The sequence below is a fragment of the Chiloscyllium plagiosum genome, unplaced genomic scaffold (assembly GCF_037043375.1).
Source record: "Chiloscyllium plagiosum isolate Xiang-an unplaced genomic scaffold, Cpla_swu_hap1 HiC_scaffold_20, whole genome shotgun sequence".
Lineage (NCBI taxonomy): Eukaryota > Metazoa > Chordata > Chondrichthyes > Orectolobiformes > Hemiscylliidae > Chiloscyllium > Chiloscyllium plagiosum.
The window spans coordinates 14,911,405-14,932,584 of NW_028270158.1; the positions used below are offsets into that span (position 1 = coordinate 14,911,405).

At 41.5% G+C, this 21,180-nt stretch overlaps 1 protein-coding gene across 6 annotated transcripts in view; it reads right to left on the bottom strand.

Annotated features, from left to right (window-relative positions):
* Positions 1 to 21,180, bottom strand: part of zc3h7a (zinc finger CCCH-type containing 7A) — a 111,776-nt gene that overhangs the window by 18,987 nt on the left and 71,609 nt on the right. For all 6 annotated transcript variants that reach the window (XM_087997687.1, XM_087997684.1, XM_087997682.1 and 3 more), the window contains 4 exons: positions 17,653 to 17,814; positions 6,652 to 6,857; positions 4,574 to 4,674; positions 1,709 to 1,890 (listed from right to left, as the gene is read on the bottom strand). In XM_087997687.1, the coding sequence (XP_087853813.1) occupies positions 1,709 to 1,890; positions 4,574 to 4,674; positions 6,652 to 6,857; positions 17,653 to 17,814 (651 nt within the window). The remainder of the gene's footprint in view (positions 1 to 1,708; positions 1,891 to 4,573; positions 4,675 to 6,651; positions 6,858 to 17,652; positions 17,815 to 21,180) is intronic.

Genomic DNA, 21,180 nt, shown 5'->3' on the forward strand with positions numbered 1-21,180 from the left:
CTCTTCCAGCTGTGACACCTAGAAACCCCCTTCCAGCTGCAATGGCCCTGTGACCCCCAGAGACCTCCTTCCAGCTGTGACCCCCCAGAGACCCCCTTCCAGCTGTGACACCCAGAGACCCCCTTCCAGCTGTGACACCCAGAGACCCCCTTTCTGCTGTGACACCCAGAGACCCCCTTTCAGCTGTGATGGCCCAGAGACCCTCTTCCAGCTGTGACACCTAGAGACCCCCTTCCAGCTGCAATGGCCCTGTGACCCCCAGAGACCTCCTTCCAGCTGTGACCCCCAGAGACCCCCTTCCAGCTGTGACACCCAGAGACCCCCTTCCAGCTGTGACACCCAGAGACCCCCTTTCCGCTGTGACACCCAGAGACCCCCTTTCAGCTGTGATGGCCCAGAGACCCCCTTCCAGCTGCAATGGCCCAGACACCCCTTCCAGCTGTGACAGCCCAGAGACCCCCTTCCAGCTGTGACACCTAGAGACCCCCTTCCAGCTGTGACACCCAGAGACCCCCTTCCAGCTGTGACCCCTAGACCCCCTTCCAGCTGCAATGGCCCAGACACCCCCTTCCAGCTGTGACAGCCCAGAGACCCCCTTCCAGCTGTCATGGCGTAGACACTTTCGTTTTCTCAATTCTGAGACTGAGGAGAGAGACTTCCACAAACTGTTACAACCTGGAGACTTCTACAAACTAAATTCTCTCAGTCTGGAGATTTTACACATAAACAAACTGCCCTTTTTCTAGGATAACTTTGTTTCTTCTTCTGAACTCAATCTATTTCTGGCCCTGACCATCTTTTTCTGTGTAGATCATAACACCTACTGTGTAAGCACTTAGCAATTGACTCAAGAGATAACTGGTAAAGTCATTTAACTTAAAACACATGCTCCTTTGTTAATGATGTTTGATCTCAACACATTGTTCAAAAATAACTGTGTGTACAGTCCTGGTCACCCTGCTATTGGAAGGATATTATTGGAGAGGGTTCAGAAAAGATTTACAATGCAAAGAAATGTATATTTACTGCTGGTGTTCCTCCATTAATTACATTAATATAATAATTCCCAGGATTTATCAAGACAATTTATACCTCACTATTACAAGTATTTCCTAAGGACGGTGTTATAACACAGATACGATGTCAGTCTGCAAATCAGAAGTGAAAATAAGACAAAATAGTACATTTAGGGAGGTGCATTTAAAAAGTTATAAATAATCTTTAGTCTACACCCACCACAATAAATGCTGTTCCCTACAGGCCCAAAGTAATCTCTGGAATAGTTAATCCATTTGCCTGAACATAAATTGACCCCACAAGTCTCTGGACAGCGAACTTCTGATCTCAACTGAGAAGCTACTCAGAGGAAATATCACAGGGAAACACTTCAGCTTACAGTCTAAGAGAAGTCATATCACAAAATCACGATGGAATGGGTTGTCACCCAACACAGTGAATACAGACTTGACTGAGGAAAGAAACTTTACAAATTCCAGATTCAGACTGTAGAGGGCCTGTGGATAAAGGGGAAAGTAAGATTACTCCGAATGGATGCTGAATATTTAGCATGCTGAGCTAGAGGGTGAATGAACCGGCCCATTGCTATTCCAATTTTGTTGCATCTTCATTTCAGTTAGATAACGTCTGTGGAATACAGAATTAGCAGGCTTCAAAAGGAAAAAAAACTCTCCAGTATCACTGAACGTACGTGTGTCATGTTGCATCATCCAGACTTTCAGTTCTATCAAACTGTGCGCATAGAAACACTCATCCTCTCTGTTACAACCAAAGCGAACTTCATGGCGGCAGAGATCAAGCAATCTGGTACTGTCAAAAGATCGGATTTTAGAGCATTTCACCATTGTCTCTCGCAGGATGTGAACAAGGCACCTGTTTAAAAGGAAAAAACAGGTACTGAGAATCTGAACAGGAGCCTTGCTGTACATTTAATAATTTTACTGAGGAACTGATAAAAGTAAATCCACTCAACTCAAAAGTTGCTACTGATTATCAACATTGAGAGTTGCAAGTGTTCAAGTTATGTAGACTTATCACAGTTCTTACAAACTGGCTGTCCTGTCACCTTTCACATTTTCTGTTTCTACTGGAAAAATGTAACAAAATGTACAACTGAACCGGCTAGCAATCAGATTTCTGGGCCATCCTCACAGTGATTTTCTAAGACAGATGAACTCGATTATTCTCCTAATTGTGGTCAGATGATATGTCCCAGATTTTTGAAACAAATTAATACAAATCAAGTCACGATAGAAAACAGTCGAGTGTGGAGTGCTGGAAAAGCACAGCAGGTCTGGCAGCATCCGAGGAGCAGGGGAATCGACGTTTCGGGCATTAGCCCTTTATTTTGCCCGAAATGTCAATTCTCCTGCTCTTTGGATGTTGCCTGACCTGCTGTGCTTTTCCATCACCGCACACTCAACTCTGATCTCCAGCACTGCAATCCTCACTTCCTCCAACATAGAAAACAGTCAATTAAGAAAGAAACTATAAGGAAGTTCTATGAAATCAGGCTGCCATTTCTGACCAACTATCAAACATCAAATTCACAAAGTTCATATACACATCCATATATTTCATAAAACTAAAGCCATGCAGGTACAATACAAAACACAGTAACTGATAAAAGAGACAATTATAGCTGGGGTTTTTCAAAATCAATAATTTAAAGAAAAGGGTTGGTACTGAAACGAACTAGGGTGGAGAACACAATTGCCTCATAAATTAAATGAAAGAGAAGATGGTGAAGAAAGTCACCATGAACTGAGAAACAAGAGGTGGGAGAAGAAATAATACAGCATGAATTAGGAGAAGTGACTAGAATGTGTAAACTGGGAACGTACGGCAGTAGGGTGCAAGCTTGCATGTGAAGGAGGGTATCATTTCTATAAACTGAAGATGGAGGCAGTGCCTCCATGCCAACATGCAATTGCATAAAACTACTTCAGAATTATTTATCAGAGTTAATGCATAGTGTCTATGTAAATATCCATGGTACAAAAACAGAAATGGCTACCGAAACTCAGCATATCTGGCAGCATCTGGGGGAGAAAGCAGTCAATGTTTCAGGTTCAATTACTCTTCTTCAGAATTGACTGTAATTTGGAAAAGGTGATATACATACTGAGAACAGGCGTCTGGTACATGGTTTTGCACTTTCTGTAAAATTGACTTATGCCCTTGTAGTGACTATGGGATCCTTGATTAGGAGGGGATGTGGGGTTTGTTGACCAGGGCTGATCAGGGAGCCCTGGCTGACAGATATAAACAGATTGTGCCCTTTGAGGAGGCCACTGCTTGTCAATGACCACACGGGTGTCTTCGTTCTGTCCAGGTGGTGGAATATAAATAAAGATTTACACACTTGCTGTTTCTCACTGTGTCCAACACCTGCACACATGCGACGGGAAACATTAAGCACTACTGCTGTCAGGTGGTAGTGTGGGGAACCATAAAAAAGAGAAATGAAAATAAAAGAAAAAAAAGAGGAAAAAAAATAAACAGGAGGTTTTGCCCTTTGAGGATGGCACTACTTGTCACTGGCCACTCGGGTGTCTCCTTTCTTCCTGGTGGTGGAATAGCGATAAAGATTTATACACCTGTTGTTCTCCACTGTGTCCTATACCTGCACACACTCAACATGGGTGCTGGGGAAAATAAGCACTACCTCAGTTAGGCGGTAGTGCGGGCAAAAAGAAATAAAAAAAAAGAAAAAAAACAGGAGATTGAGGCTTGTCCTCATTTCTCTGAAAACTGGTTGAACAGTAGGGTTTAGGGTCTGGCTTTGCCAATCTTCTCCCTTGTAAATTGCTGTTCCCTGTATACAGCTGTTAATGTTAATTGTTTGTAAATTGTAGTGTTTAATAATTTTTTTAAAAAAGAGAGAAATAAAATAAATAAACAGGAGATTTAAAGCATATTTAAAACATTCTAGGAACTGGCTCTGAACTGGCAGGTACTGAGCACATGTAAATAAAGGCTGACTTGGTGATGGGATGCCATCCTCTGTGCAGTTATTTCAGCCCCATAGTAACTTCAGTGCAATTATTTAGGATTGCAGTCACAGATGACGCACCCTTTAATATTTTAGTTAAATGCACTGGTTGCTAGCTTGCTATACAAAAGCATATAGACAGAATGGCTTCCATTTTAAGGGATTGCTTGCTTAATAGAAATGCAGTGATGATCTGGAAATCTGAATAGGATATACTAAAGATAACAAAAAGATGCCTACATATTCCACATTTAGTTGTTATACTTAATTACAGAGGCATTGTTATTCAATTTCCACCTTGTATCCCAAAACAGCCAAGTATTTAACACATCACCTATTGAACCCAAATAAAAAGAAAGTAATAGATTTTTAGCAAAATAAGGGTTGGAGGATTTTTAGCAAAATAAGGGAATAATCATAATGAGATATTCCATGGATGAAGTACACTTCAGTCCTCAACAGCAAACACAAAATACATTCAAAGTCTTGAAAGTCCAAAAACACAGGTTTGTTCCAGCTCCATTAATGATGGTCCACAATTTTTGTACTGAATGTACTTACTTGTTCTGCTCAAATAAATGCTTGGCATCTGGATTGGAACAGTAGGTTTGGTTATCCTTATTGTTTTTGTGTATCATTCTGGGCTTGTTATCAAAACATTTCTGCAATCAATTAACACATGATGGATAGTTCCACAATTAATACTCATGTTGGAACTCAACTTGTCGCAGAATTATTTTCAAATTAAAATTTAAACATTTAACACACAAAAAGAACTGAAATACATCATTTTGATTATTAAATTAAAAAGTATGCTGAGTGAAACAAAGCTAAGCAAAATATATTAGCTGAAGAACAGCTGCTCATAGCATTTTAGTAATTCTGCAGTTTACAATATAGCCCAGAGTTTCCAATATTGCCTTAGCTAAGTTCAAAGTCCTTTGAATCACACCACAGCAATTCAATTAGCGTGAACATTACTCCCATCTGTGGTGGCAAGGTCAGGGAGGGCCGAGGTTCCAGACAAAGTGTGGCGCAAACTCCTCAATGGCAGAATAGCCTATGGAAGAGCATGAGTCTCACCAGCTGTGAAGGCGGAACAAGGCTGCACAGCAAGATGGTCCCAATCATTGTGGTTCCACACACCACTGAAATGTGACCACTAACCAGTCACGATTATGCAGACATAATGGCACTCCAAGGTCCCGATATTAAACTAAGTCATATGAGGGCTTCTACTATGGTCTGTTTGCCAAGTCTTATGGCAATGGAGGATGGACAACAGAAAGATAACTGTAAACCTGGCAGTCCGTAATCAATAATGTGCACATTGGTGACAGACATATAAAGGTCTTGGACACCTATGTCGACAGTATTAAGGTGAGTCACAGCCAAAAGCTGTGACCTTGAATGGTTCTTATCCTCAAATCGATAGACAGCCAATGGGCAGTGACAATCACAGCTGAAAATGTGTTGCTGGAAAAGTGCAGCAGGTCAGGCAGCATCCAAGGAACAGGAGAATCGACGTTTCGGGCATAAGCCCTTCTTCAGGAATCTTATGCCCGAAACGTCGATTCTCCTGTTCCTTGGATGCTGCCTGACCTGCTGCGTTTTTCCAGCAACACATTTTCAGCTCTGATCTCCAGCATCTGCAGTCCTCACTTTCTCCAGTGACAATCACAGCAGACCTCAGTAAACCAAAGCACCCAGGACATATTTGACATTTTCATTTCCCCATTCCAATGAAAAAGCAATATTTGATTTGATTTTAACAACTTCACCAACTTTATTTTTATTGATTTTTGAGAAGTTAAGAACTAGAAGCAGGGATAGGCATTTCAGCCCCTCGGGCCTGCTCCACTGTTTTAATATGATCTCATTGTTGCTTCAATTCCGCTTGGCTGTCTGCTCTCCATAACTTGTTAATCCATCACTAATTAAAAATCCATCTCCTCCTTTAACTTACTCAATATCCTGGCATTCAACGTACTCTGGGACAGTGAATTCCACAGATTCACAATCCTTTGAGAGCTGCAATAGTTTATCTCTCTTTTAAGTCAGCTACCCCTCACCTTAAAACTATGACGACTCATCCCTTTACATAGCTATAGCTATAGTAACCTCATTAATTCTAGTTGCTGATCTTGTGTGCCAGCTATCAAACCCAATGGAGACTTAGGAATGCAGAAGAGATCACTGGAAAAACCATGAACTATTTGCCGATTATTCACAGCTCAGTTGTCCAGCTGTTCCAAAGCTTATTTCTCAAATATGTATCAGTTCCCTTCAAAAATACTGCTGGATGATTTCAATGACTGGGGAAGTCAGTTCAATACTTCAATATGGAAAAGTAAAAGAATGCAAACAAAGATACCAGGCATCAAGGAAAGGAAACAAACCAAAAAGCAACAATAAAAACAACTGTTTCCACAAAGGTTCACAAAAGGATTTGTTATTTTTCCACTCTGCTCAATGAAAAAATGAGAAGCCGCCTCACCGGTCACCTAAAACAATTTCACTCCCCTGCCTCAATCCTATAACAGATCCTTTTCTCTGTTATGTCTGATTCTTGCAGTAATGTGTCACATAAAATAAAATTATAGTGCAATTAATTTAAAAATATAGCATATCTAGCTTACCTCACAGAGAAACATAAATATGCCATGATGTTCCTGTAGAATTTTGGCTACTGTTAAATTAACCTTCCTGATACTTCCAAAGGGATCAAACAGCAGTTCACGATTAAATGCTCCTTTACGCTCTAGGGTCCATACATCTATCTCTTCTTGGCAATATGCAAATGTGCAGTGACCAGGGTATCTACATTCTTCTCCTGCAGCAACATCTAAAAATAAAACCAAGTAACTTGAATCTTCCATCCCCAAACTTTTTTGTAGCCCAAATGACTTCTGAGCTCAAACACCAGTTATTAAGCAAAATATAAATACCACTGGTGTTTTAACAAGATATAAATAAATGCATTTATTTCAGTCAACTTTAATTCAATTCACAACAGAATGTATTTCTCACTGCTTCATTTAGTGGCTAAAATATCCAGATTTCATGTGGGCTAAAACCTCATGTTGTCTGTGACTGTCTCACTGTTTTAGTAAAATAAATTATACTAGATTATGAAAGATGGAAGGTTTTGAATAAGGGACAATAACAGAAATATATTTACTCAGAGGTAAAAGTCTAAAATTAACTACAAACTATTATTTTTGGGCGAAAACAGTATACATGTTGCTTGTCCTTATAAAGAGGTCAAAGTCAACCCACTTCACACTTTATTGCTGATTGTTCTAAAACTCCACAGTCAGTTTACTCATTTTTAACTTGGTCAAGTGTGAAGGATAACCACTGAAGCATTCCAGAAAAGGCAACTACGTTGATGCTGGACAAGGTCAACAACCTACATTGAGTTATATCAAGCTAAATCTTACCTTTGTTTTGGCTACATGTCAATAGTGACAAGTTTCTTGGAGTGTTTCTCTCTGAGGCCAAGTGAGATCTATCACCCAATCGCACCAAGTCACCTTATTAATTACATACACCACCCCCATGGTGTCACTCTCATCAGATGTCAGCCCCATTCTATCACCTGTTGTTCCTGGAAGAACTCATTCACCAGATATCCACTGAAAGCCCATCATCTTTAAAAGGCCATTAAGTATCCTGACGAAAATTAGCATTCCAAAAATGCCCTATTTGTTGACAGACAACAGTTACAAAGAGTCAAGTGTGTGGTGCAGGAAAAGCACAGCAGGCCAGGCAGCATCCAAGGAGCAGGAGAATCGATGTTTCAGGTCTGAGCCTTCTTCGGTAATGAAGGCCTCATGCCTGATACATCAATTCTCCTGTTCCTCGGATGCTGCCTGACCTGCTGTGCTTTTCCAGCACTACATTCCTGACTCTGATCTCGAGCACCTGCAGTCTTAACTTTCTTCTAGCAATTACAAAGATTCTAGAGAAGAGAAAATGGTGCTGTGATTCTCCGAATGGGGTGATTCAGAGGAAGGCCATCTTCTTCTTACAAGACGGGGCAGAGGGGGCTACATCACTGGATTCTGGCAGCCTGCTCCTAGGTCACACCCACGTCAGCACTGTATCTAAGGTCCAAAGGAACGGGGGCCAGCAGTGCTGCAAGGTCAATAGCTTTCTCCGCTCTGCCAAGGTAAATGCCACACTCTGTCTACTACCTCACTCACTCCATCTCTGCTACTGCACCCACCTCTCAGCAAAACTTATTCTCTGTAATGCTCACTATTGCATGTTACACTCTCCCTCAGTCACATAGAGTCAGAGAGAAATACAGCACAGAAACAGACCCTTCGATCCAATTCGTCTATGCCGACCAGCTATCCCAACCTAATCTAGTCCCATTTGCCAGCACTTGGCCTATATCCCTCCAAACTCTTCCTATTCATATACCCATCCAAATGCCTTTCAAATGTTGCAATTGTACCAGCCTCTATCACTTCCTCTGCCAGCTCATTCCATACACGTACCACTGTGTGTGAAAAACTTGCCCCTTAGATCCCTTTTAAATCTTTCTCTTCTCACCGTATGCCTATTCCTCTAGTTCTGGACTCTCCCACCCCAGGGAAAAGACCTTGTCTATTTAAACTATCCATGCCCCTCATGATTTGATAAGCCTCTATGAGGTCACCCCTCAGCCTTCGATGCTCCAGAGAAAACACCTCAAAACACAAACCCTGCATGGCCTTTGCATTAGGTAAAAACAAGGACTGCAGAAAGGCTTTTGCCCGAAACATTGATTTTCCTGCTCCTTGGATGCTACCTGACCTGCTGTGCTTTTCCAGCACAACTCTAATCTAGACTCTGGCCTTTGCACTGCCTATTCACCTGCCTGGGATACCTCACCACATTTTGACCACCTGCACCAGTGGGCCAGTCACTTTTATGTTAATCCCTCACTTTCTCCTGTTACAGGAGAAAACAATTCATAACAGGGTAGAAAGAGCCAGGACAGGTTGAGGGGTGCTGCCATTATGCTCCTCAGCAAAGGAGCGAATACCATCCCTTGCAAGTGGTGACCAGGACTAGTTCTGCAGTAACATCCATCTACCATTCTTCATTTCACTGCAAATCTCACATGAACCTCACCATCAGTGTTATCCATCACTCAACTCTTCTAATGACTGGCTGTGACACTTTCTCTCTCGTGTCAGCAGGATATCTACAGTTTTGAAAGAGAAGTGGGCTACTCAAGGCACCTCTTTGAATTCTGAGGATGACAGTTTAATGTCTTAGAAGCAGCAGCAGCAAAACGACTGCCACCTGCACCAGCTCAGATACTGACATCTTGATGGGAACACCAATGGTAGGAACACTTGGTAGCAGAATCCGGTCAGCACCTCACTGCGACAACTCTGCACCTGGCCAAGATAAAAACAACCCAGGCAGGTTGTGTTCAACTCTATTTAAGAGAAGATCTGTTGAAAGAACAAGATCAGTAAGGTGCACATGGTCAGGAAGGAGAGATCTCATCTGGATAAACACAGCCCAAGTGAATATATCATTTGAGGATTCTGGAGCAGCATGAGAATTTAGTGAAGAGGTGATTTTTGCTTGCTTTTTCACTTCAATAGTTGGTAACGTCTTTTTAAACCGGATAACGTGAAGCCCAGGATTGAGTGTCCAGCACAAATCCAACTGTGACATCACAGGAAATGTTCACTGGGTAAATGGGGAACTATTTAAAGATGACAAGCTAAAAGACTAGTGGGAAATTTTGAAAAAAAACCTAAGAAAATAAAATAGAGATGCAAGGCCAGGCGATGTGTTGCAACTGTATGATGTGGGAGCTGGTAGACCCCCATTGTGGTTCATAGTAACCACATCTCTGGCAAGTGTTGGTTGTTTGAGAAACTCAGGCTCAGAGTGGATAAGCTTAAGTCTGAGATTCAAACACTGCAACACATCAGGGAGGGGTCAAGTTACCTGAATACTGTGTTTCAGGAGGCAAATCACACCCTTAGATTAACTCGGTCTAATTCAGTCAATGGTAAGGGACAGGAGACTGTGATTACATGTGACACGGGCAGGAAATCCAGGAGGTAGTGCTGAAGGTGCCTCGGCCCTTGAGTTTGTGTAAGAGGTTTGAGGCTCTTGCTCTCAAGATGAGAGCAGGGACAATAGGCAGGACGAGGAAACTGACCATAGCACCATGGTACAGGAAGTCATTCCAGAGGGGGGAAGAAACAGAAATGTAGTTAATTGGGGATAGTATAGTCAGGGGAATAGACACTGTTCTCTGTGGCCAGGATCAAGAGTCCCGAAGGCTGTGTTGCCTGCGTGGTGCCTGGTTTCAGGATATTTCATCTGGGTCACAGATGAACTTGGAATGGGAAGGGACAGATCCAGTTGTCATGGTACATGAAAATATCAAGGATATAGGCAGAAAGGGGAAAGAGGTTCTGCTGAGGAAATATGAGTAGCCAGAGAACCAGAAAGGTAATAATCTCTGGATTACCACCTGACCACAGGCAAATTGGCACAAGGTCAACAAGATTAAAGAGGTAAATGCGTGGCTCAAAGACTAGTGTGGGAGAAACAGGTTTGAATTCATGGGGCGTTGGCACCAGTACTGGGGAGGAAAGAGAAGTTCTGTTGGGACGGGTTCTACCTGAAGCATGCCAGGACCAGAGTCCTAACAAATCACATAACAAGGGCTTTAAACTAAACAGTGGGTGGGTTCAGCTGCAGAGAATATCATCAAAGCAAAGGTAAAGGAGAAGAGAGGGTTGTAGCTTTGGTGACTGTTATCAAAAATAAAAGGGAAATACGTGAATGTCATTTTGTACCAAGGACCATGGAAGTACAGGGAAATTCAATAGTAGAACAGCTTAAAGGCTTTGGATCTTAATGCATGAAGAATTTGGAATAAGGTAGGTGAACTGACAGTGCAAATCGACAGAAATGAGTATGATCTTGTTGCCATTAGGACACAGGGTTACAAGGAGGTCAAAACTGAGAACATAACATTCAGATATTTGACCTTTTGGAGAGACAGGAGGGATGGAAAAGATGGTGGGTAGCACTGTTGATAATAGTTGAAAAGTAGACAGTTATGAGAAATGCTCTCAGCTCAGATGACATACAGTCCATTTGGGCTGAGGTAACAAACAAGATTAGTATACAAACCCTCAAACAGCTGCTATTCTGTGTGATAGGCGATAAATCAACAAAGTGTAGGAGCATGTGAAAAGAATAAAGCAACAATTATGGGTAACTTTAATCAAATTAGAAAAGGTAGCTATGACAATGAACTTAAAGAGTGCATTAGGAATAGTTTCAGAGAGCAATCTGTCTTGGAGCCAACCAGACAGCAAACATGTTGGATCTGGTATTGGGTAACGAGGCAGGGTTACTAAATGATCGCCAAGTAAAAGATCCCCTGGGAAGTAGTGCTCATAATATGTTAGAATTTAATGTTAATAATGGAAGTGAGAAACCTGGTCAGAAACAACTGTACTTAACTTAAATGAAGGGAATTACAATGAAGTGAGGAGAGAGTTAACTAAAGTGAACTGGGCAGATAGATTAGCAGTAATGACAGCGAGCAAACACTAGCAGACATTTAAGCAAATAATTCATGAGTCTCAGCAAAAATAAATCCCAGTGAGGAGGCAAAAGAAAGATAAACCAACTAAGGCTAACCAAGGAAGTGAAGGAGAGTATTAAGTTGAAAGAGAAAGAATATAAGGAGGTCCAAGTCAGAGATCGCCCTGAAGCCAGCTGAGGAGGACTAAAAAGATAATGAGAGTGAAAACAATTAAGGGCAGATAGTGAGAAAGACAAAAACTTACAGTAAGAGCTTCTCTAAACAGACAAGGAAGAGACAGGTCAAAGTGAACATGGGCCCCTGAGAAAATGAATCTAGGGAGATGGTTTTGGGAAACAAGGAAATTGCAGATATTTTGCATCAGTCTTTACAGTGGAAAATACTTCAAACATTCTATACTAAAAATTAATTCTTTAGTATTAAGTATACGGGGAGAATTTAAGTACGATTACCATTACTCAAACAAAATAACAATGCTAAAGGCAGATAAGTCCCCTGACTCTGATGCCTTGCATCCTAGGATCTTAAAAGCGGCACGTTGGCTCAGTGGCTAGCACTGCTACCTCACAGTGCCAGGGACCTGACTTCGAATCCAGCCTCGGAAGACCGTCTGTGTGGAGTTTGCACATTCTCCCTGTGTCTGCGTGGGTTTCCTCCAGGTGCTCTGGTTTTCTCCCACAGTTGAAGGATGTGCAGGTTAGGTGGATTGGCCATGCTAAATTGCCCGTAGTGTTAGGTGCATTAGTCAGAGGGAAATGGGTCTGGGTTGGTTACTCTTCGGAGGGTCGGTGTGGACTTATTGGGCCAAATGGTCTGTTTCCGCACTGTAGGGAATCTGTAGGGAATCTAATCCTAAAAGAGGTAGCTACAGAGATAGTGGATGCATTGTTTGTAATTTTCCAAAAGTCAGTGGATTCTGCAGAAGTCTGAGAATTGGAAAACTGCTAAATTTGACACCCCCATTCAAAAAAGGGAACCAAAATGCAGGTAACTATTGGCCAATTAGTCTAACATTTATTACTGAAAAAGCATTGGAATCAATTATTTAGGAAATAATAGTCAAATGTTGACAAAATCAAAATCTAATCAAGCAGAGTCAGCACAGCTTCATGAAAGGGAAATCATGTTTGACTAATTTATTAGAATTTTTTGAGGAAGTCTCAACCAGAGTGGGTCAATGGGAACCAGTATTTGAATTTCCAGAAGACTTTTGACAAGGTACCTCATAAAGGGCTGTCATAAGAGCCCCTGGCATTTGAAGGAGCATACTGACATTGATCGAGAATTGGCTCACGGGCAGGAAACAGCAAGTGGGGATAAGGGTTTGTTTTCAGGTTGGTGACCTGTGAATAGGAATCAGTACTGGGACTGCACTGTAATACATACAATAACTTGGAAGGAAATGAATGTATTATAGTCAAATTTGCAGATGACACAAAAATACATGGAAAGGCATAACACAGGGATACAGCTTACAGAGAAATATTGATAAGTAAGTGGGCGAAAAGTTGGCAAATGGGGTCTAATGTGGTAAAATATGAAACTGTTCAGTTTGGAAGGGAAAACTAAAGAACATAATATTGTTTAAATGGAGAAAAACTGCAAAACAAAGGGACTTGAGCATAGCACACAGGTGCAACAGGCAATCAGGAAGGCTAATGGAATACTGGCCCTTATTTCAAAGGGCTTGAACTAGAAGAGCAGGGAAGTTTTACTGCAATTGCACAAAGTGGTGGGGAGACCACATCTGGAGTACTATGAGCAGTTTTGATCACCTTATTTAAGGAAAGATATCATTTCATTGGAGACAGTACAGAGGAGCTTCACTAGGATGGATCCCTGGTATGAAGTAAATGTCTTTGAACGCGAAACAGGTTGGGACCTTACTCACCGGAGTTTAGAAGAATGAGCGATTATCTCACTGAGACATATAGGGTTCTTAAGGGGCTTAAAAGGGTAAATGTTGAGAGAATGTGAGAATCTAGGGCCAGAGGGCTCAGTTTCAGAATGAAGGGTTGCTAATTTAAGACTGAGATGAAGAGGAATTTTTTTTTTCTCAGAGGATTGAGAGTCTTGGGACTCCTTGCCACAGAGAGCTGTGGGACAGAGACCTTGTATATATGTAAGGCTGAGACAGATCGATTCTAGATCAGTAGGGGAATGAAGAGATAGGAGGAAATGGCAAGAGAGTAGATGTGAAGAATGTAGGATGATCCTATTGACTGGCAGAGCAGGCTCGGGAGACTGAACAGCCTATTCCTGTTCCTATTTATCATCTTAGAGATCAGGTAGAAGGGCACTCTGTAGTATCTCAAATGAAGACTTTGTCAGAATGCACAAGAAGGAACAGCAGCAGCAGGCAGGTATATGGGAGACAATGGTTCTTATAGCTCAGAAGATGCAGCTGCCTAAAGCATATGATTGTCTGGCTGCCTCCACAGACAAGTTGGCAGTACCTTGCAAGGGCAGGTCCAGCACCATTAGGTCTTCTGGATAGGCACACAGGCATGCATCCCATTACCTTAGCCAATGGTCATCATGGTATGGCAACACAAAGAGTGAGAACTTTGAATCAACTCTGGGTGCCCCTTCCTCACAAGAGATAGGGCAGTGAAAGGAGGTATCCAGCCAGAGAAGGAACCACAGAGAGGTCTCTCAGAAGTCACCTCTCAGTACACTCCAGAGATAGCCAGGCCCTCCACTCCACCCTGCCTGCTCCCCTTCTGACCTGTGGGAGTTCAAGCCAAGGAGGGTCCACCAAGAAGATCCCCCTGAAACTAGATACAAGATACAGCGAGTTGTTACCAACTTCAAGATACTCCTCACTGGACTTTCTCACAATGTCATGCTAGCCCCTATAATTTCCACCTGTAGTGGTCTTCAACGCAGATAAAAGTGTATCACGTTGACGCGAAGAAAAATAGTCACAAAAACTAAATGAACAAGTCGGAAGATTGACCAGAGCGCTAGATAAATAGATAGGTTTTAAGGAGGCTTGTTACAGAGTAAGCTGACAAAGTAGAAAAGCAGCTTTTTAATAAGGAAATTCCATAGAATGGTACCCAGGCCCTTGATGAATGGCTATCAAATGGACAGGATCACAAGACAATGGCAATGTGATAAACTCTTCTTGATATAGCTATTGTTCTACAAATAACATGTGATGCTAATATTCTTGTCCTGATCAGCAGTTTTCACAGAATACTCATCATTTGCTTGAACTTCGCACACTGCAAAATTATTAAGATGACACAAACGTTGAAGGTTGATCAATCTAATCAATGCCATAGAGTCAATCATGTCAAAGATGTAAGCAATCTAAGATAAAGCAGTCTACTGGCCCTCCATTTGATCAAACAGCATCACAAAAGTAGCCATGCTGATTTCAGAACTGGTTCTGAATTATACAAACTGATGTAGCTGCAATTTAAAATCCTGCAAGAAGTAAAATAAAATGACATAGAATACTGGCAACCAAACATTACACACTGCTTCTCTTGTCAGCAACGTTTATTTTATGAGTATTACTTCCTACCTGGATTTTTAATTCTTTAGTTCAGTCACCATCGTCTGCTGAAACAACTGCTCCAACACAGATCGGACACTGGAAAATATCGATGTAACCCACTACAAATTCACCAGGCTTCTCATACTCATCAACCACCATGTTCAATACCATCAGTATCCCCTTTGTGAGAGAAGACTAACAGACTATGGTCATTAGTAGGTTCCACATGCAAGCAATGTGCTAATTATAACTCATTAGTGCCATTGGTAAAATAAGCTGTTCAACAGCTATGGAGTGAAAACTCCTTTGAAGTTAGTCTCAAAACTGAAGAGAATAAAACTGATAATCTCGTCTTATTGCCAGGTGGCTAGATATATCAAATAATTGACTTTGTTCCCCATTACGTCTTTCATGCTTCTGCAGTTCTTATTTGGGTCTAGTCTGGCTAGATAGTTTAATCAACTGTGAAGTACTCTACACCATGTCAAAAGTCAATGAAACTGGTGGAGCTCAATCCATCCCATCAGATATATATAATATTTGCATGTTCATATTGCACTGAAGGTAGCAAGAGATCCAGAGCAGAGCAGAGGTGCTGCATTTTGGAAAGACAAATCAGAACAGGACTTATACACTTAATGGTGAGGTCCTGGGGAGTGTTGTTGAGCAAAGAGACCTTGGAGTACATGTTCACAGTGCTTTGAAAGTATACTCACAGGTAGATAGGATAGTAAAGATGGCATTTGGTATGCTTTCCTTTTTTTTTGGTCAGAGCATTGAATATAGGAGTTAAGAGGTCATGTTGGGGCTGTACAGGACATTGGTTAGGCCACTTTTGGAATATTGTTGTGCAGTTCTGGTCTCCTTCCTATCAGATAGATGATGTGAAAATTGTAACGGTTCAGAAAAGATTTACAAGGATGTTGCCAGGGTTGGAGGATTTGAGCTATAGGGAGAGGCTGGAGCTGTTTTCCCTGGAGCCTTGGAGGCTGAGGGGTCTTTTCCCTGAGGTGGGGAGTCCAAACTGGATGGCATAGGTTTAGGGTGAGAGGGGAAAGATATAAAAGGGACGTAAGGGGCAACCTTTTCACGCAGTGGGTGGTTTGTGTGTGTGGAATAAGCTTCTGGAGGAAGTGGTGAAGAATGACACAATTACAACATTTTAAAGACATCTGGTTGGGTATATGAATAGGAAGGGTTTAGAGGGATATGGGCCAAATGCTGGCAAAATGGGCCTCAATTAGATCAGGTTATCTGGTTGTCATGGAGGAGTTGGACCGAAGGGTCTGCTTCTGTGCTGTACATCTCTATGACTCTAAACTTCAGCATTAGTTGAAGCACAAATGGATAAAACAAATTCCCAAGGCTATCATTGGCAATGCACAGCTGCAATGACCATCTCCAGCAAGAGAGTACATAACCAACTTGCCATATTAACATCACTGAGTTACACATCAACATCCCGAGAGTCCACATTAGCTCAAAGCTCACCTACACCAAATATATGTTGTGGCTACTAAAACTAAACAGAGGTTAGACACTCAAACCGCCTGTCTCCTCAAAAAGTGTTTCCATCACTTACAGAGCACATGGCAGGAGTAAGACTGACTACTCTACACTTGCTTAGAAAGGTGCAATAACAACTCAAGAAGTTCATCATCTATTAACCTGAACACCCAACCTGTACACTGCCACGAGTGAACCTAGGCCACAACATGTACCATCGACAGTGTACACTTCAGGAAACTGCCAACAATTTTTCAGCTGATGATACTGGGCATGGTAGTGGCCGATAAACACAAAAGCCAGAAGAAGGGTACACAGATGCTTTCCTACACCTAATTTGTGTCAAAGCAGTTGGTTTAGCAAGTGATCATTCTAGGAAATTTCGAGGGAAAATTTGAGGGAAGTGAACACATGCTGGGACAGCAAACAACGCAGGGAGAAGTAGAACTTGAACCAATGTTTCCTAAATCTAGAACGTCAAAAGCAGCAAAGGCTATTCACAGGCATGAAAAGGTGTTTCCACATTGTTATTTCTGTGAGGTCAGATTCCTAGAAATCCTCTACTTCATGGCATTGTGCACATATCTTCATCATCCAAACAGCAATAGTTCAAACAGAAGACCCCACACTACTTTATCAAAAGCAACTAGGAATAGGAAGCCAATACTAACCTTACCAACAGCATTGAAATTAATTTTAGGAAGTCCTACCATATGACAATTGCATTTCCTGCCACGCTTATAAGAGAATTTACAACATGCATGAGAAATAATATAGCAGTGCATCGTTTACTAACATGGCTACTGTATGTATTTAGTTTTAAATAATATGTCAAAAGCATGCGACAGTCAATACATTATTAATGTCATATTAAACCTACAATGCATCAACCAACACCCCCAGGAAAGAACAATCTTTTTATTGCATACAGTAAGCGAACATTTCTTTAGCATGTAAACTAAATGTGCCAAGAGCTGAACAGTAATTTTCCTCAATTTGTGTAAGATACTCGCTCACTCCCTCTCTCTGATGCCTTACCTTTACATATGTAATAAGGACCCACATACTGATTCTTTGTTGGTCTAGGTCGTATCTTTTTCCAGGGTCTACCATCAGGGTTCTTCAATCGACCAATTAAAATATCCTTTGTACACTTATGTTCTACATCTCTGTTGTAGGTGTATGTCAATCCTTTGGAATCTAGAAACAGTACATGATAAATAAAATCCTTAAAACTACATTATCCCTTACGACAATGCATTGTGACATGGTCAATTCAGTTACTCAATCTATGTTTGCAAAGATCACTGTCTGTATTGCTGGGCAGCTACATAGCAACCAGTTCCACTTTAAATCTTCACCTTCAAAGATTAACATTGTTACTCAGTTCAAACTTGAAAAATGACATTTGAGCTCATGCAATTCTCAGTGGTGGGGGGAAAACTGCATATTCCAGTGATTACTAAATTATATCATCTGCTGGCAAATGGAAACTTATGGTACAGGCCTATGTTTTCTTTTAATTCATTCATTTTGTGGGATGCAGGCATCGCTGGCTGGCCAACATTCATTGCCTGTCCCTTGTTGTCCTTCAGAAGGTGGTGGTGAGCTGCCTTCTTGAACTGTTGCAGTCCACCTGCTGAGGTTTCAACCACAATGCCTTTAAGAAGGGAATTCCAGGATTCTGACCCAGCTACAGTGAACGACTGGCAATATAGTTCCAACTCAGGATGGTGAGTGACTTGGAGGGGATCTTGAAGGTGGTAGTGCTTCCATATATCTGCTCTACTTCTAGATGAAAGTGGCTGTGGATTTGGAAGGTGCTGACTGAGGATCTTTGGTGAATTTCTGCACTGCATCTTGTAGATAGTACACACTGCTGATACTGAGCATCGGAGGAAAAAGTGAGGACTGCAGATGCTGGAGATTAGAGTCGAGAGTATGGTGCTGGAAAAGCACAGCAGGGCAGGCAGCATCCGAGGAGCAGGAGAATTGATGTTTCGGGCATAAGCCCTTCATCAGAAACGAGGCTTGGTGGCCTGAGGACTGAAAGATAAATGGGAGAGGGGTGCAGTTGGGTGGAAGGTAGCTGAGAATGAGACATGTCGATGAAGATGAGGGAGAAGGTGATAGGTCGGACAGAGGTTGGAGGGATCGATGGGAAAGGTGATGGACAAGTCAGGAGGGCAGTGCCGAGTTGGAGAAATTGCAATCTTGGAAGAAGGATGCCATCTGCGATTTTCTAAGGTGGACTTGGTCATTCTGGGAACAGATGCCACAGAGGCGGAGGAATTGGGAATAAGGGATCGCGTTTTTACAGGAGGTAGGGTAGGAGGAGATGTAGTCTAGGTAACTGTGGAGGTCGGTTGGCTTGTAGATGTCTGTGGTTAGTCTGTTGCTGGAGATGGAGAGGTCCAGGAAGGGGAGGGAGGTATCCGAGATGGCCTAGGTGAATTTGAGGTCGGGATGAAAGGTGTTAGTGAAGTTGATGAACTGTTCAACCTCTCCGTGGGAGCATGAGGTAGTGCTGATACAGTCACTGATATAGCGGAGGAACAGGTGGGAGGGGTGTTAGTGTAATTGCAGATGATGGACTGTTCCGCATAACCGACCAACAGGCAGGCATAGCTGGGTCCCATGCTGGTGCCCATGGCTACCCTTTTGGATTGGAGGAAGTGGGAAGATTGGAAGGAGAAGTTCTTAAGAGTGAGGACCAGTTCAGCCAGGCGAGTGAGGGTGTCAGTGGAAGGGTACTGGTTGGGACGGCGTGAGAGGAAGAAACGGAGGGCTTGGAGGCCTTCGTTGTGGTGGACAGAATGGATGTGGTACCAATCAAGTGGGTTGCTTTGTCCTGGATAGTGTCAAGCTTCTTGAGTATTGTTGCATCCATCCAGGCAAATGGATGTAAGGTCATGGGTAAAGAAGTGTGATGTAAAGTGTGTGATCTATCATTACGTATCATTTAATTTAGGGGTTTAATGGGATTGGGATGTGCATATGAAGAGATTTAATGACCAATTTAGAAGTATTCCTGCAGCTATGGTGATTTATTTTAAACACAGTATTGAAAAGAAAATTTCTGGATAGCAATGTGTTTTTTTAAAACATTGGGAGAGCATTGGGCTTAGGGAAAGACTTTGTTTGGAATGAAGCTTTTCAATTTGACAGTTTTTCAGAAACATTGGTTGAAACTGGATATGTAAAACTATTGCTCCTAAAAAAGTTTAGGACAGTTAAGAAAGGGGTTACCACAGTATAACGTGTTCAGTTTAAAATTTCCAGAGCAGAAATGTTTCATTAAAACCCTGAAAGGGTTATCTGAAGCTGAGAAAGTCTAAACTCAGTTGTCTGAAGGTTTCAAAAAGAAATTCTCAGATTCTCAATATGGGGCACAGTTACATCAAGCTTTATAGATGTGAAATAAACCAGAATTTTCTTGTTGTGCATACTGCAAAGGAGTGTTATTGGTTTATTCTAATTTATCTTCATTTCCCTTGCAAACTAAACTTGTGTTTATTGTTAAAATTGAATCTGAAGCATTTCATGTTTGTGTTTCAGTGAGAGGGCCAAACAAAATATGAATCATCAGGCCATATTTCAGTCTGGCATCTGACTTGACCAGGGACAACACCAACTTGGATCACCACAGTGGACATAAATGTACACGTGCAGTGCATCAGTGGCAGAAAATTCTACCTTCCTCGAGAGGAAGATGCATTCCATTTATAGTGGCTAACATCCAACATATTGAGAAGACCAAAACCATCTTTAATGTTTACTTCCACCTTCAGCAGGAGCAGCACTACTTCAGTTGTTGATTAGTCACTGGTAGTAGAGCTACTGTTACATGGAAAACTGGCAACGATATAGAACACTATATTGGGCACAAAAATTGCTGGAATCTTAACAGTATTTAAGTTAGCCTCGTCTACTAAAATAACAAGCAAGCCTTTTTAAACTTTGTCACAATTGACTATTGAGGAAAGTATCATTAGTCCTTTAGCAGGCAGTCAAAAATCAACTGCATGCAAGAGTAACATTTGATTTCTCATTTCAATAGTTGTCCAAGGGGACACAGTATAATTTATTAACAAATCTGCTTATAACTTTCTTTTTTAGCAGATGATAGGCTTAATTTTGAGTTTGCCTTTCAATTATTTTAACTGTAGTTTTCAATATTTCTAATATCTCTTACAGTCAGTGTGTTTGCAATAAGACTTCCAAGTGATTGCTTTCCAAAAGTAAAGCTGTTTCCATCTCTCCTATGTTTCTTTGCACCAGTTATACTACTGCATCAGCAATCAGGAGATGGGACTGGCAAGGATTTAATACCAAACAGCCTCAACTATTCAATGTTCTTTTGAAACTAATTCACGTGTTGTTTTGACACCACACTAATTGAGTTTGATCCAAGGTATATAATGTAACACATTTCATCTTTTGACCAACTACAATAACTATAAATCAAAATAACTACAAATCAAAATTTGATTTCTGAATAGCTCTGAACAAAAACAAAATTGATACTAGCAAATGTAAATGATGAATTTTCCAAAGATCAACTAA